The sequence below is a fragment of the Anopheles maculipalpis genome, chromosome 3RL (assembly GCF_943734695.1).
Source record: "Anopheles maculipalpis chromosome 3RL, idAnoMacuDA_375_x, whole genome shotgun sequence".
Lineage (NCBI taxonomy): Eukaryota > Metazoa > Arthropoda > Insecta > Diptera > Culicidae > Anopheles > Anopheles maculipalpis.
Genome location: NC_064872.1, coordinates 39,316,129 through 39,333,157, shown reverse-complemented (window position 1 = coordinate 39,333,157; position 17,029 = coordinate 39,316,129). Strand labels below are relative to the sequence as shown.

At 42.2% G+C, this 17,029-nt stretch overlaps 1 protein-coding gene across 1 annotated transcript in view; it reads right to left on the bottom strand.

Annotated features, from left to right (window-relative positions):
* Nucleotides 1-494: 494 nt before the first annotated feature.
* Nucleotides 495-17,029, bottom strand: part of LOC126564417 (bromodomain-containing protein DDB_G0280777) — a 50,867-nt gene continuing 34,332 nt past the window's right edge. The window contains exons 2-4 of the mRNA XM_050221459.1: nt 13,766-13,903; nt 2,011-2,216; nt 495-773 (exon numbers count right to left, since the gene is read on the bottom strand). Of these exons, the coding sequence (XP_050077416.1) occupies nt 623-773; nt 2,011-2,216; nt 13,766-13,903 (495 nt within the window). The 3' untranslated portion in view covers nt 495-622. The remainder of the gene's footprint in view (nt 774-2,010; nt 2,217-13,765; nt 13,904-17,029) is intronic.

Sequence of the window (17,029 nt, the reverse complement as noted above, 5' to 3'; positions counted from 1 at the left end):
TTCGTTTCGCCGTTTCATTGTTTTACAATTGCTCGAGATTCACCGATTCCTTCGCTTTGTCCCACTTCAAGGGATCAAAGACTTTGTGGACTGTTCTTAGTGGGCTTTTAGAGCATGCCCTTTATGAGATCCTTCGTTAGGTAAAATATTTTCTTTTAACTCACATAAACTAAACTTTAGTTCTTCCTCAATAGTCCGATTGCTCATCTTGTGCCCGAACGAATGGCTTCGTCGATTGCTATCCAGCGCAACCGCAAGACATGCTTAAGACCTTTGAGAGCACAACATGGGTAAAAAAACCAGACCTAACATTCCAATCAAATTATTTTTTTTAAACTTTTCAGTTCCCTTTTTTCGAACTTTTAGGGTTTGATGTTGAATTGATGTGTGTGTTGATTCAGTCCATCTCTGAATGTGAGATGGGATGAAAGTGGACACGTGGACAAAGAAAGATGAGTTAGTTGCGACTTTAGACTGACATAGCTGGTCTCGCTATGCCGGGTGCACCAGTTCATCAGACAACGCTGGTCAGCTCTTGCAGGGTGCTGGTGGCATGCTGGTACTTCTGCTGTTGGCCGGCAATCGACAGCCGGACCACAACTTCTCGTGGATGGCGGGAGCGTCAAGCCGCACCACAGGGCAGATTGCCACCGGCGTTTGCATTCGAGTTCATGCCGCACGCCTTCAGCTCGGTAAAGATCTCGGTGAAGAAGCCTGGTTCGGCGTTAATGCGCAGCATGTTCGATGATAGCCGGTTCACGATCAGCAAACATCTGCAAAACAGAATACAAAGTAAAGATTAAAACAAAAACATTTTAATTGAAAATCTGTATGTGTGTGTGTGTGTGTGTGTACGTTTTATCGATCTTTTGGAAGAGTATGTGCTGTATTCCTATTAAAAAACCCTGTCAAATAATCTTCATAACATTTATCTCGATGTCAACCACCATGACTGTTCTATAATTAAAATCAGTCCACCCAACCATGTCCTCGTCCGGTACACTTGTGTTACTGGAAAGCTTCTGGCAGGCACCAACAGGGAAAGCTCTACGTATTTTTGGACACGCTGACCCTGATGTCAGCATAAATCAAGCTCGCACATTCAACTCCATCACGGTACATTTGTAATGGACACGCAGGTTTTTTTTTGTTTTTTGTTGTCTGTCCAAAACTGTCCAAATAAATCTATCACAGTCGGTCGAGTGGTTAGAATTGGAGTTTATTTTTTGGAGCCTTGTTCTGAGTGTGCTTCAATGGTTGATTCTATCGTGCGTGTTTGTGCTTGATCGGGTTTCAATATAAATTATGTAAATAAATTTCCAATTGCGTGTGAGTCCCAGACAGAACGCAGACTCCCTATCAAGACCTATCACTAGAAGTGTGAAGATTAATAGTACAGCTAGAGCAATATGTTACCTTTCTTTTCTTTTATGTTTGATGGGCTTGTCTTTCACTCAGTTTTTTTTTGTTTTTTTCAAGTTTTTCATACTCGATTTTGAATACTTTATTCCTAGTGCGACAATCCTCTAATGTTGATAGAGAGAGTATTTGTCTGATTTATAAATAATTATGCTCATCACAATATCCGTTCAAATTTCAAATTGCGTCAACATCCGATTCCATCGACATAAATCTACTTCGCAAAATTGCCAATAAATAACCCGTGGGCACAAAATTAGACCGGGGAAAATATCGCGTAAATACACAAATTCTTCTCTTGCTGTTTGCAAAATATTTTTCTATTTGGCTTCGTATCATTCCGACACTAAAAACAGTATCACTTCTGGTAATGAACGGTACTACGGGTGAATTATGTCGCTGGTCTTAAGTATCGTTTACTTCCGCCATGTTGAGGGAAACACGACAACTGCTGCCTGCCTACCGTACCATCACTGATCCGCTCGGCTTTATGCTTCATGATTAATGGCCCTCGAAGAGTGTGGAGATCTCTATTTGAAGACCCGCCCAACGACACCCGGCTCGGATGGGTGACAATTTTTTCGCACCTACCTGTCCCAAAACTTATCCTTCGAGTCCTCCACTAGGAACGGTTTCAACGGGTAGCTAATTTCATTTCCCATGTACGAGTAGGAAAGGTAGAGGCAGGTAAGGACGGCCGCTTGCAGCTCCGCTTCCTTCGTTTCCTCCCCGTCGACCAGCTCGCGGACGAGCATGTAGACAAACACCACGTTTGCCGGGTTGATGAAGGCAACATCCTGTTGGGAAGAAAAGATAACACCGGGAACAAACAGAGGAAAACTGTGAATTGATTTAATCGAATACAGGCACACATGCACGGTTGGGTTATAAATATTGTTTCTATTTATGTTTCGTTTAGCTTTGAAAACTGTCAGCCACCAATCAACATTAGGAAGGAAGGATTATTAGCGAAGCAAAAGCAGTGCTTCTGTGTTGAAAGTCATAAAGTAAATTACTGAACAGCCACCGTAGAAATAGTGTAGATTGACTTGGAAGGTAGGTCTACGGAAAATTGTTATGAACGGCTTGATGCGTCACAGCGCTTTATTGACTTTAAAACCTCAAAACAACCTTAATTAAAATAAATTACTCATCCACGCTTCGAAACTTGATTCAATCAAGCTCATTGATGATTTTTATTATTTGACCAAATTCAGTGTTTCATATGTTGTGTGAAAATCATATTTCATTTCATTTAATGTATTTCAGATGTTTGCTCTTGGCTATGCAAGTAGTCTAATATCTAATCTTAAACTAATCTAAACCTAAAAGGTACGCAGAATAAGTTGCAGCATTAGACAAAAAAAAGAAGGAAACCAAACAAAAAATAGGGAAGTAAAGGAAAATTTAGGAAGTGGATAACAACCGGAAACTGAAAGAAGGCAGGTATGTGTAGAAATCGAAGTGATGGGACGAGAAACATTTCGATGGCAATAAAGAGGGGATCTTTACGGCCCATCGCAGTGCGACGTAAGGAAACAAAAAATTGCGAGACAATTTCGAAGGGGAACGCGGGAGGGAACATATATGTAGAGGGATTTGCATGAGCAAAGCTGGGGCATCGATGCAATCAAGGAGAAGTGCGGCAACAAATGAAGATTGGGAAATAGAACGGCGATCTTCAAGCGATGGAAGATCAAGCAACCGGCATCTGTCCTCGTAACAGGGTTCGATCAGAGCAGAGGTTCGATCGCCAAAAATTTTCCGGAGAGCAAACCTCTGCACCCGTTCTTTTCGATCAATGTGGATTCTTGCCGGGGACCAGATACCTGAGCAATAATCCAGCATCGATCTGACCAGTGAACAGAAGTCTTCAAACAACAAGCATCGGAGAAGTCACGGGACACACGTTAAAGTACACCAAGAGTCCTCCTCGACTTGCTGACTATGGACTCAAAAAATTAAACTTTAATTTTCCTTTCGTAGCTTAAGATTGATACTCAGAAAATCTAATAAAGACTTGGAGGTCTTATGTGTGTTAGTCTTCAAATATTTGTTCTACAAAATAATTTCGTTGCTCTACACTGATGGATCATCCTCTGAGGAGGGCACTGGCTTCGGTGTTTTTAGCGAGTTCACCGAAGCTTTTTTCAAATTAAGGCAGCCATGTAGTGTTAACACCGCAGAACTAGCCGCAATCTTGTACGCACTATTGATGATAGCAGCGAGAACTTCGGACCAGTACTTCATCTTCGCTGATAGCCTTAGTGCTATTGAAGCACTGAGATCTCCGGAGGCTGTCAAGAGTCGGGATTTCTTTACCATCAAAATCATTAAACTGCTTGGCTCAATGTTCGATAAGGCGTATGGGATCTCGCTAATTTGGGTCCCTTCTCATTGTGGAATTCCCGGCAATGAGAACTGGCTGACTCACTGGCCAAAACAGGCGTCAAAGAAGGCGATTTTTACGACCGACCAATCTCGGCCCAGAAGTTCCTTCGTTTTCCACAGCAACTTTTCCTGTCTCGCTGGCAGAGCATGTGGGAGGCGGATGAACTCGGGCGTTTCCTTTTCTCGATCTCTCCGCAAGTGTCCCTGCGGCCTTGGTTCGATGGGCTTTCTGTAGACCGAGCATTCATACGAATGATGTCTCGACTGATGTCGAATCATTTTGCGTTGAATGCTCATCTACAGCGTATAACTCTGGCTCAGACAAAAGTATGTGGCTGCGGTGACAGATTCCACGATGTGGATCACCTTCTGTGGTCCTGCGTGGAATTTGAAACCGCAAGACCCTCCTTGTTGAGCGCAGTCGAGAATATCGGCAGACGAACGGGTACAGAAATTAGAGAAGTGTTGGCTACCAGGGACCTCCTCTACATGAGGATCATTTACCGATTCGCCAGAGACAACGGTCTTGTCCTATGATTCCACATCCCTAGTATCCTTCCAATCCTTATTCGTATTCCACCATTTCTTTTTTGTTAAATGTTGTGTTGTCTATGTTTTAAGTGTATTTTTGTAGTGCCACGGGTGATCCGATGACTAGGCAACAGCACTCGAGGGTGATTCCAACACTGCCGTAAAAGTGAGGCAGGCGTTGTTCAAGTGCAGTGTTCTCCAGTCCAATCCAGTTTTGACACATTGAGTTTGACAGCGTTGGCGTCGGGTTCGGGGTGGTTGGCGGGTTCAGTCTCGTGAGTAGTGAAGTCACTTTCGCTGCTGCGGGATAGAGCTTGTCGATCATGCTTAGATTGGATGCTGTCTAGATTGAGCTTGGGATGTCATTGCTGGTCTGCACTGGAGAACACTGTACGCAGACACATGCTGTTCGTGCTGTCTTAACAATGTTTATTTGTTTGTTGCAGTCGAGACCAAGCCAAAAAGGTCAGCAATAGAACAGCCACAACAACACAATAGACAGAATTTGGATGCAAACAACCACCATCAATACAATAGCCACAGCAATATTAGCTGACCATCATCTACCGATATCATCATCATCAAGAAATGTCTTGTGAAATTTTTGTAAAAAAATCTAGCTTATAACGTAGTCAACACGCGCGGTGTCGACAATACGGCGTTGAGCCGTCATACTAAATAAAATAAATAAATAAAATAAATAAAAAGATTTCGTAGTCTCAAAAGCAAATCGGTTCAACAACTCGCCATTTTATATCACTCGAGATGGAGAAACAGTTAAGAAAAAAGTGAAATCAGTTGGGAATTGAACTTAATTAGTTACAATTTCCTGAAGAAATAAGTCAAATTCTTCGAGCTGTTTCAATTGCCTGTGTGGTTTAGTGTCCTTGCAGCAAATAAGCAAATCATCTTCTTCTTGGCTGCCATGTGTCCGCAGACCTGCCATGTGGAAACCAGCGCCAGCCTTTACTACTGATTTAATTTTTGTGGGAAGAAAATAAGATTTTTCTCGAACTTGTAAGATTCCCTCTCTTTAAGAAAACGGAAGTCCTTATTCAACGATATTTCTGTATTTGTACTAGACACAATACTTGGCTACTTGGGTAGGTTCGGAAGAATTTACAAAGTTTGTATCGTTCCGTTTCTTTTTGTAAAAAAAAAAACTTTTACCATCAGAAAGCATCGATATCAGACCCCTTTAATCGTTGTTAAAAGGGTCTAATATCGAGTTTAGTATAATTTAGTAAAGTTTGTTAAATTATTGGTGTTTGTTCATGTCATACATAGAAAAGCCGATTTGTTAAAATGCAGCTCTAATTTACCAGTTTTATGAATAAATTGTTCTTCTTTCTTCATTCCAATCTAACAACCTGTTTGATCAAGTGATCATAAAATCAAGATCAATAAATTGCCTCCCCTAGCAATCGTTTAGCATACTGTCCTAAGAATAAACTGATATATTGTATAATACACAACAAAGTAGAATGCATCATGCGGTATTAAAGGTGCATCGTTGCATTTATCCTCAACAAAGTTGCATATTGACAATATTAAAGTTCATTAGTTTAAAGTGCTGTTGATGTTCTAGTTTCAACATCACTAAAAAACCCAGCTATCCTAAGCCACCGTTTGTTTAATAGGACCATTCCTCTAAAATGAATCCCATATGCTTGATAACCTCAAAACCTCAAACATGCAACCTGCATTTAGATGCATCTGTTGTGACAGCCGTTGCTTTTGTGATTCGTTCTTATCACCGGCGATAAACCAGTCCCGTTCGAAAAGTAAATGATTGTAGCTCGACGAAGTGTGTGTGTGTGTGTGTGTGTATCGCATCAGAATGCAAATGCACAAATCTATTTATCCAAAACCGTCGACACAAGCGTTAGTGGTTCGTTAGCTTCCCGGGGTAGAAGGATTGCATGTCGAAGAGCAAGCTGAAGGGAAAAAAGGCGGACAGAAGGATTTAGATTGCAAATTCCGCCTCAATACCACCATGCTCACCACATAGCTCACTGAAACGTTATCGAAAAATGTTCATCCTGTGTGCGATAGTGTTGTAATTTATTCATACGAGAACGGATTCAGGTCGTCCCGATGGTGGTTTGTCTGGCTGCGATTTGGAACCGGAGCCTTTTTTTTCTGTTGTTTGTTCTTTTGTTACATTCAACTGCACCGAGCGTTGATTTTTGAAATACATAAGGGTTTGGTTTTTACTGTCCGCACTGGAACCGTCGCAAAGCGAGTTCATCAAGCCGGTAGCTGGTGGCGCGATAAGCAATTCATTCAACTTTATGCATCAGATCGGATACATGTGTGTCAGTACCATGGTACACACCCGGAACACGCACACTCTTACGAGTTTTTTTACGGTGGGTATATGAAAAAGAAGAGGGGAGAGGATCCTTTGACGAAGGTTGACAGTGGGTGGATGAATTATTTAACATTGGGCAGATTGTCAGGAGCAATGTCACCGTTACCGCTTGAGCCATCATCGTCGCAGTCAGGTGCAGCCCATATGCAACGTAAGAGACCACATTCTTCGTGGGTTAAAAATAAACTTTGATGTGCGTCGATGGATCTAACACATGGAAGTGAGCAATATTGAGCAGGAAGTACCACGACGAGCCATAATTGAAGAAAAGTGAACAGTATCTTCGTCATAAAGTGGAGAGGACATTCGATGAGCAAGAAGTAAAATAAATTTCACTAGAACGACTTCACGAGCATAAAATATTGAAAAATGCTTATTGTGGGTATTATTATTTGGTTCGCATATTATTCAAGAGATCAATATTTCACAGGTAGGTTTGAAGAGTTTAACAGTACGGCTAGGCGGTCCTTTATGAAATAATAAAAAAAGATTTAAAGAGTTTCAACTATACAGTTTGTTTGAGATGGATCACTGTAGCGAGCATTTTAATTTTGATTTACACTCAATGATCCAAATCGAGAGCTGGCTGGATACTATCAGAAAGGATCCTGAAACAGAAAATTTACCTTATTCTGAATTTATTTTACAGATGCTTTGATTCTTTAAGACCCCATTCGCCTCTTGTAGAAAATGACTGAACAGTAGCTACTCGCTTATCATTATGTCAAGCAAATTACATCAAATCCAGGGCACGGACAAGCCTACCAAGTTTGTAAGAATGGTAATGATGTACCTCACATCTGAGGTTGGCAGCAGAAACAATTTTCACTCAGAATACCTATCGCGACGCACGAAGCTAGCAATGTATAAAAGTCTTATAGTCCCGGGACCCTGATATATGCTTCTGAGATATGGACCCTGTCCAAAACTGACTAATCCCTCTAGCCCACGTTCAAGAGTAAAATGCGCAGGCGGATTATTCTTCCCCTCTGTCTCCTATGTGTGGAAGGACAGTATCTTATCTTCCGTGGCTCCATTCTCTACCGGTCTCTTCAATTTCTTGGCTTCGCGGATGACATTGACATCGTTGGCAGGACGACAGCGAAGGTGTGTGAGGCGTACACCCGAATGAAACGTGAAGCAGCAAGAATTGGATTGAGTATCAATGCGACGAAATACCTGCTCGCCGGAGGCTCTGATCGTGACAGAGCCCGAGTGGGAAGCAGCGAGGTAGTAGAGGAGTTCTGCTATCTTGGAACTGTCGTAACGTAACAGAAGACTGCGAGACCGCACGAAATGTGAGATATATCGCACACTGATTCGCCCGGTGGTCCAATATGGCCACGAGTCTTGGACCATCCGAGCGGAGGATGCAAACGCTCTTGGCGTGTTTGAACGTCACATCCTCCGGACCATCTTTGGCGGTGTGTTCGAGCATGGAGTGTGGAGAACCGGACATCCTGACGGTAGCAAAGACCGGCAGGATACGATGGCTGGGGCATGTTATGAGGATGCCGGACTCATGGCCCGCCAAGAAGGTATTCGTCAGCAACCCCCAGTTCGGCATGAGCCGTCGGGAAGCACAGCAAGTTCGTTGGGTGGATCAGGTGAAGGGAAACTTGTCGGAGATCGGGAGTCTACATGGATGGAATGCTGCAGCCAGGGATCGAGTTTCCTGGAAATCTATTATTGGCCGGGTCATGTCACGACGTCGTGCTCTTTAAAAGAACAGGCCAACATAATGATGATGATGATGATGATGATGATGATGGTGTGTGGAAGAACAATGGAGAAACCACTATAAGACAAGAACTGCGAGTTGTGCAGTGGACTAGGCTCCCCAAGCTCCGGTGAGCTGTTCTTGATATGAGTATGGAACGTTTTCGGGTAACGGGTTTGGCAGACGACGATACTAGATCGCGGGATCGAGGATAATTGCTGAAAAGAATTAGTTGTAGCGTCTGATACTAAGAACAATCTGGAATGTTCTCGGAGGAATAGATGTTTAAGGATTTCAGCATTAGAAGGTCAAGGAAGGCGCGTTGGTCATCATCAACACGCTAGGCCAGGCCATCAAATAAGGCAAGTAATGGCTATATGGTTGTAGTTAAATCAGTAAACATGACCAACATCGCCTAGCAGTTCTTAAGTAATATAATTTATTTAAGGTATAAAGAGCGTCTGTTGCAACAGTTTTCGAAAAATATTCAAATCTGGTTTAAATAATAATAATATTTAATTTTTTAGGTTTAATAAGCATTGGTTTGAAAGTATTTTACTTTAACAAAATCAATAACCAATGCACCAATGCAGAACAAAAATAATCTTTACCATTTCTGAATGCTTGCGTTTTTAAATCAATTCGTGGAACCGATTGATACCGATAAGATACTGACGATAAATACGCCGCAAGTCTGAGGGAGCAATATTACGATCCGTATTGATTTTTTCCACCACAACCTCACCATCATCGAGCGGGTTTCCTGGAACCGGGTAAGCGATTATCAAGCTCGCGTCTCGAGCTTAAACTTAATGCTCTTCCGCTTAAGTCGATAGCACACTCAGCGGTCGAAAGGTACGCTGTTGATTGAAGGAAGCCCAATAATCGAAAGATTTATAGCAGTTTCGCTGGTAATCGGATTTTGAGAAGAGTTTCACCGGTTGAACCGGCGACGAAAGGAAACCAAATAATAAAAAGTGACGAAGAGAAAGAGAGCTTCGGTGCCAGTTTTGTCTCAAGATGGTAGCGCTTGGGATAAGTTTTAAGCGATTATTTCGTTTTGGTAAAAAGATGAATAAAAGTTTCCACAGATTTCTGCTATATTAATAGTGAAACTTTGTTGTGTAATCACTTGTAAGCGGGATGCGACCAGAACTGCTTTGTTGGTAATGTAGTTGGGTTGGTAGTTTATTTTTATTAGAACCGTCCACCGGCATAGGACCACCGTTATAGCCGTTTTTTTGTGTTTCCCAGATCGTACGTTGGCCGATGGCCAACAGAAATGCATTAATCACGGTACCTTGGTGTTGACCACCGGCGTGCGTGTTTGTATTTATCGGTTGCGTTACATTAAATCAACTTTCTGGTGGTAACAAAAACGGATGTAAGATAGCACATTCGTGCATGGCAAAGGAAGCAGCAACTATTTTTCTTCCTTTATTGAGATAATTCTATAGCCTCGAGTAAAATGTGCAATATTTCGCGACCAAACCTTGGAGTCTGGAATGGGAACAGAACGGGGAAAACAGATAACAACGGGCCACCGATACATATCGGGCCACATCGCATTAGGCTGGCTGATGGAAAAAGTTTCCCTCGCACCCTAGCTCAGCCCCAGTGTAATGAAAACCGACACGGGGGACTATATTTTAGCGGACTTTATTTATCTCTTGGGTCGGAAAAAACTAATTTTCAACACACCAGGATGCACCGAAAAACATAAATATTTGCTGGTATTTGTTTGTACGAAGGTTGTGTAAGAAAATAGGTTGTATTCTAAAAATATGTTGTTTGCATAAAATTGCTTGGTTTTATCACTTAGCAAATTAAGCCGGGAAAAACTGATTGCGAAAAGAAACCCATTAACTAATGTTTGTCACAATTGGAAAATCCCGTTGATAGACATTGATAAAGGTTGCGGTCAGGGTAGGCAAAATATTGGCTATGCCTTCCTATCACAAAACTCTGCTCCCGAATGGCTCTATTTATCCGTGACCATGGATGTATTTTACTTCGTCACCCAGAGTGAAAAAAAGAAAGATCGCCCATAGCCCGACCCTTTCAAACAGGTTTGTTTCGCGCATCACTCACCAGCGAAAATCGGGAAAACGGTGGCGTTTGGGTGAAAAGTTTCCGAGCGACCTTGTTTCGAAAAATGGAATACAAACATTGTACGTTCGCACCCGTTGCCGTTGTTGTGGTGTGAAATTCAAATTTTAACAACATAGAACGAATCTCGGGGTTCGAGCTCATTAAATTTTCAACAAGGATTTGATTCGAGGCCAGGATGGGGGAAAATTTACTGCGACGCTCAGAACGCGGAAACGGGTATGGAAGGGAAATTCGCCAAAATTAGCCATTCAAAATCAAGCGGTTTAGTGGGACCCTTTTTTGGATGAAACAGAATGAAACATGGATGAATCAGGCAACAGAAGGAGGATAGAGATAGGGAGCGAATATTTCTCCACGTTAAAAGGCGATTCAAGTAAGCTTTATGAGTGTCATAAAAAACGACCGTCTTTGATGGTGTCAGGCGTTTGGTCCTTCCGAAAAATTCAGCCACCACTCGAAAATTAGGACAAAATACAGCCCTCAACAGGATTAGGATGAAGCAAAGAAGGGAAGACACGAGGAAGAGAGAGAGAGAGAGAGAGTCGGGAAAATAAAACCATACTCCGCATGGGGATGGAAAGTGATGGGCGAGATGGCAACGATCTTGCCGCGAATCCTATTTTGATGACCATCATATGGCAGTGATTTCTCGCTCACAAGCACCTGTTCATTTTTAGTGGTGTGACCCTTTTGCCTTTTACCCTCTTTTTTTGACGTCTCCACGTACAGGAATGAAATTTGAGCAACCGAGCCTCATTTTTTTTGTCTCCATGAGCTTGTTTTCCCGCCATATTCCTTCGACGGAATTAAAATGGCTCCAATGTGACACCCGTCATTTTTTCACAGGTGTCACATTCCGGGGACCGTGTCGTCATACCCCAGTTTGCTGACTGCTGATAGGTGAGAAGGAAGCGGTAAGCAGGAAAAATCGCGGGAGGCCTTGCATCACGCTGAGGATGACTGAAAGCATTGGCCACGTTCCACGGTCTGACAGGTCAAGCAGCAACATTTAATTGGATGCCGCATTTTTTAAGCGACCGACCGAGGCACCACGTTTAACCTAGATTTGCCTGCCTGTGCCAATAGAGCCTGGGGAGATGTTACAGATGTGGACGAGTAGAGCAAGGCCATTGAGCCAATCGTAGATTTAGGTGTAACAGTTTTCGTTTCCAAGTAGAGCAAGGCACAGGTCGTTAATTCACTGGTGCAAATGCGTTGGACTTCAGGAAGATGCAATGATGATACAATTTATAATCAAAATTAAATAAACTGTGTACTGCTTGGCAGCATAACTTAACGAGTTATAATAACTAAAATAATAATTACTCGAAACCACCAGGCGTTAGGTTCTTCTTTATATTTTCTGATAGGATAAGACCATTAGCAAGGCTTAGAATGCTTGTTGTCCAGAGAGTCTCATGGGCCCTGGGCTCCTGTCGTTAAAAGAATTTGTTTTTTTCAAGGTGGTTTATCTCATAAAATACCGTCTCGTTTAAAGGAACTCGTCATTCATGGAGCCTTGTTTTTCAAATGGTCTTTCCTTTCAACGAACCTCGTTATCGAAGAGGTCATCTAAGCCTTATTTATTATAAGACCGCAATGAAAGTCGTCATCCAAGATACCTTGTAGTCGAAGTGCTCCTATTTAACAAGAGTCCTCGTATTCTATGGTTCATCTACTAAAATACCTCGCCGCCCAGTCGTTGCCCGTTGTTACCCAGTGGAAATCATCTACCTCGAGATCTAACCGCCTAAGTAGGTCCAAAGCGTGAAGTCATGCTGTAAGGGGTCTTGCCATGTGAGGCTTGAAGGTTCCAAGAACCATACCCATAGTATTTCCCTGTATAAGATCCTTACATCTCACCGGACGAAATTCTTTGGAATACGCTATCGGATAACCATTGAATTGGAGATCAAGTACACTTTTCTCAGTTTAGATATAATCATCCCCTCTACTATTTTAACATGATTGATAAAGAAGTAAGAGCATTACTATTTTCCAGATAACACTTCTACGCATTGCAATGTAAAATGGATTGAATCAAACAATATTTGCAAAGGAAAAACATTGATCACACACAATCCATCTATCAATGCAGCTGATGGATTAATTGATATTCTATGAGGGAGCAAAAAAACTTTATTAATTATCCTACGTGCTGTTGATAATGAAGAAATGATAACCATGTTCCCAGTTCACCCCATCGTCTGCATAGCTTTCACAAACAGGTTCAAGAATTCTAATCATTTTCATAAATTTCAACACTAGTATCAAGCAGCTAACTTCCTCTCAAACTGCATACAAACTGGAATGGCCCAAACTTTGGAACCTTTTTTCAGGACGCCTTGCCGAGCTCTACGCTACAACAATTTTGGTAATTAATTTGATCATTAGTAGATTTATGACTACTACAGCCCAGCCGTGGTAGAAGCGTTTGTAAAGGAGGCGGTTGGCACACCTGTTAGGCTATTTGAAGTCAAACTTATCGGTGAAAAGTTTTTGCGCGGAACGATGGCGGCAACTTTCTCGTCTGCTTTCACCGCATACCCGTACAGCACGGGTATAAAAAGGAAATTGCCACAGGAAAAGAATGAAACCAGAGGGGTAGTGGAGAGACTAATTTTAGTTTCCACACTGTCTGGATAAGGGAGGGCCGGATAGAGGAAGGGTTGGATTACACGCGTTAATCAAACTGTAGTGGCTTGTTCGGCGTAGTCGAAAACGTCACCACTACAGAAGTTAATGCCGGCAGCTCCTGACGACAGTTTTGATTAGCAGGATCCAATTTCGGTGTGGACATCATCACCCTGTAGCCAAAAGTAGCACCACCCAGGGGTTAAGCCTTTGATCGAGCTCATTAATTCTAAACGCTCGCAACGAAACGGAAGAAACGGGCGGCGCACTCTTCAAATTCGCTCCACACAGCTCGTGTGCTTCGACGGGCATCATTATTATGCTGCAAATTAAATCAAACAAGGTAGCATTTACGTGCAGAGGATGGAGCCGTGGATGGATATCTATCGAAAGGAATCAAATGGTATTTTCGTCACCTGAATCTACATGGGTTTCGAGCAAAGAACCACCGAAAAGGACACGAAACAGAAGTCACGATTTCCGTTGGTAAGCATGTAAGATGCTATATTTCCGGCCGGTGCTCTCCATTCCGCGGTGACACGACGACCAGAAACACTAACCTACATCGGATTGCGCTTACGTACCTGCCATCCTTGAAGCAGTAAACTTCTGTCGACGGCCCTCAGCCACATCACAGCGTCGCCGGCCTGGAAGTCGCGTAGCTTACGGCATCGATCGTGCAGGAACATTCCTAAACACTTTAGCAGCTCTGACGTGGACGCCTGTAATTAAGAGTGGGCACAGATGGAAACGTGAGATTAGATCATTGGTAGGCAATGGATGTCTTCGTAGGACGTAAATTTAAATGTAACACCTTGGTGTTAAAGGACGTGCTATAAATGAACAAACTTCGTTGGAAATGTAAGTTGCCTAATAGATTCCTAATGTTTCTATTAATATGAACAATATGTCTATGATGTAAGGTGGTTTGGCGAAAGCGGAGCCAGTCTTTACACGGCAGGACTGGAATTTAAATCTTATCTAGACCGTTCCACTGTAGTGAGGACTGATTATCCAACGAGACAAGTCTAGTGAGACATTTGATGACCTGTGTGACCTGTAGGTCGCAAAGCCAAGAAGGCAGAAAGGATTTCTGTAATGTGTAGCATCAGGATAAGATAAATTGTAAGTGGAAATGGAATATGTTTATAGTAATTTCACCATAGAATAGCAATGCGAAACTTTAAACCAATATTTTTCCATACAAGTACGGAAAACTAAATGATTAAATCATCTAAAATGTCTGCTCAACTTCCGCAGAATCCAACCTCTCTTCATAACAGTATACCAGCGCCCAAAACTCTAAACATTCGTCACAAAACCACGTCACCTGGGGAGTTCGTGTAGTTCTGATGAAGAATTCAATCAACACCGAGCACCAAATGTCAGCTGCAGTACCCGGCGATGCACCATTTCGCCAGACCACACACACAGAAGGAAAATTCCCACCGGATGTTCAACAGACAGCTAGCGTCGTATTCTGCCAGTGTTGCACGTTTTGTGCCATTTCCACCGATTTTCCGTTTTGTTAATGCAGAACACAACCCAATTCATTTTGTGTCACGACTGTCGTCATCCAGCGTTCCGGTATGATGGACAGGACCTGGAAGTAGTACAGCGCGCGGGGCCAAGGGAACAACGGGCCAAAGAAACAACTGTGTACGTTGCATATAAGAGAAGATTGCTTCATAGCTCGATTATGTTGCGAAACAAACAACTTCAAAAATGTCATAACGAAAAACTTTTGTCATTCCAATTTTCTTCGATGTAGGAAGGTGTTGGTTGGTTGTTTTTGGAACAGCTAAAATTGCTTGCCTTCTGCACGGGTGAAAACAATGTTCAGGTGAGGGTGAGGCGCGGAAAATCTTCAAAGATGCGAAATGCATCAGATAAATTGGAAAATCCGACAAACATCATGACGAATGTTGGACGTTGCGGTGGACTTGGGAAATTGATGACGAATTTCGCACCATGGACAAAGTTGCTGGACAAAACGAGATGAGGTCGATTTAATCACTGTACATAATTTATGTGAGCACTTGCGTTCGGATATGAATCTCAGCCGAACAAGTTGCTTGTTGAGTACTTGAACGATGAAATTAAATTTTGGCGTTATTGAGTGAAGAGCTGTTTACAAATTCATTCAATTGCATAATGGAGAATTCAATTATATTAGAGGAAATGCACTTTATTTAGTATCACATCGCTCGTTTTAAAATAAAATAGATAGCAAAAATGATGTGAAATATAGAAATTTTGAAAAGAATTTATGTTTGCTTTAAAATAACATCGTTGAATTCAGACTTCTTGTAAGCTGGAATGAAAATCCAGCTATGGAACAAGAAGAATACTAAACAAACTGACCGTTTGTTCAACCGTTTAACCATTTAAACGTTCACAATTTAGCCTTTTTTTATTGTAAATAATTACCACTCATACACCTGCAAATTGATCTGTGTTACTACCACTGTAAAGGCAAATATTTTCTTTTTTTACTGCTCAAATAAACACGGATAGTATTACATTTGTCCATGCTCAAAAGCGTAATGTCCAGCTTCTGAAAAGAGGCGTTTACTCTTGGGAGGTTTCCTGTATACTTTCTGTTCACTTCCGGAACTAAGAGTAATGGAGGATGCGATTACGTAGCCAAGATAAGGGAAGCTTTATTTACTTCGAGAAATTGCTGCTGCTACTCGTGAAAGCTCCTTTTCTCTTATCGTGAGACAATCACGATAGGATGATAAAACTGAAAGAACACCGAACAAACCGCAACAGGAATCTATTTGTCCGGAAGTGTGTGTGAAAAATTTGTTGCTTTTCTTTTTGGGGGCTTTTCCAATTTTTGAGGGACTTTTCTATTAAGGCTGAGCGAGACACCTTCCGTCGGGTAAGAACACAACAAATAATCTCATTTTAAATTGATGCCTTCAGGGTGTACGAAATGGTTTGGCGATGTACAATTTCGGACACGGGCACGGTTTTTCGGACGAGACGTTGGATCTTTTTTTTCCATTTTCAATTTAATGACTATCTGCACTACAGCTTCTTCCCACTGCGTACAGGGAAGTGACTGAGCTGTCAAAATAATCTAATTCTATTTAAAAATGCGGAGGGATTAAAATGGCTTTTCCCAGAAAAAAATTCAAGAGAAAATCGACAAAGCGCAGAAAACGGCGTGGTACCGTGTGCGAATAACGAACCTGTTAATGCATGTTAAGAAAGCATTCGATGGTGTGGGACACGGTACAAGAGACAAGCGCCGGGAGCTAATGATGCTGTTGAGTGTATGCCGCAGGCCAGGATATTTTTATCGGCTTCACAATTTCCATTAGAAGCACCAACGAGGAAGAACAAAACAATGTAATGTTCGCTCTTTTTTATGCCTTGAGAGCAAAATTACGCTACACAAGAAGTTGGTCGTTGCTTCATCGCATTCGCCTGGCATAACAGCGAGTATAACGGCGCTGGCATGGGAAGTTCTTTCTCCGCTACACCGTCTGATAATCCAATCCGATCGAAACATGCTGGTCTAAGCAGAATTGGGTGTAATTAAGCTCTTACAACGACGGCAAAGGCACCACTACGAAGCGGCCAAGATGTCGCAGCGATATGGTGAATCCGGTATCGCGTTTTACTGTCGCCATCGTAATGTGTTTGGCTGTTATTATCGTGCAGAAGAATGAACCCAACGTCAATACATTGTGCTTAGACGAAGGTCAGGCTTGAATGGTGACGCAAACCGATCTTAGGAATGTCTTGCAAGGCCCTCGTCTTGCCTGTGTCTTAATTTTTCACCGGCTGTCACGTTAGTAAAGCGAACGAACCATATGCGACTTTTCCGGGGTTTA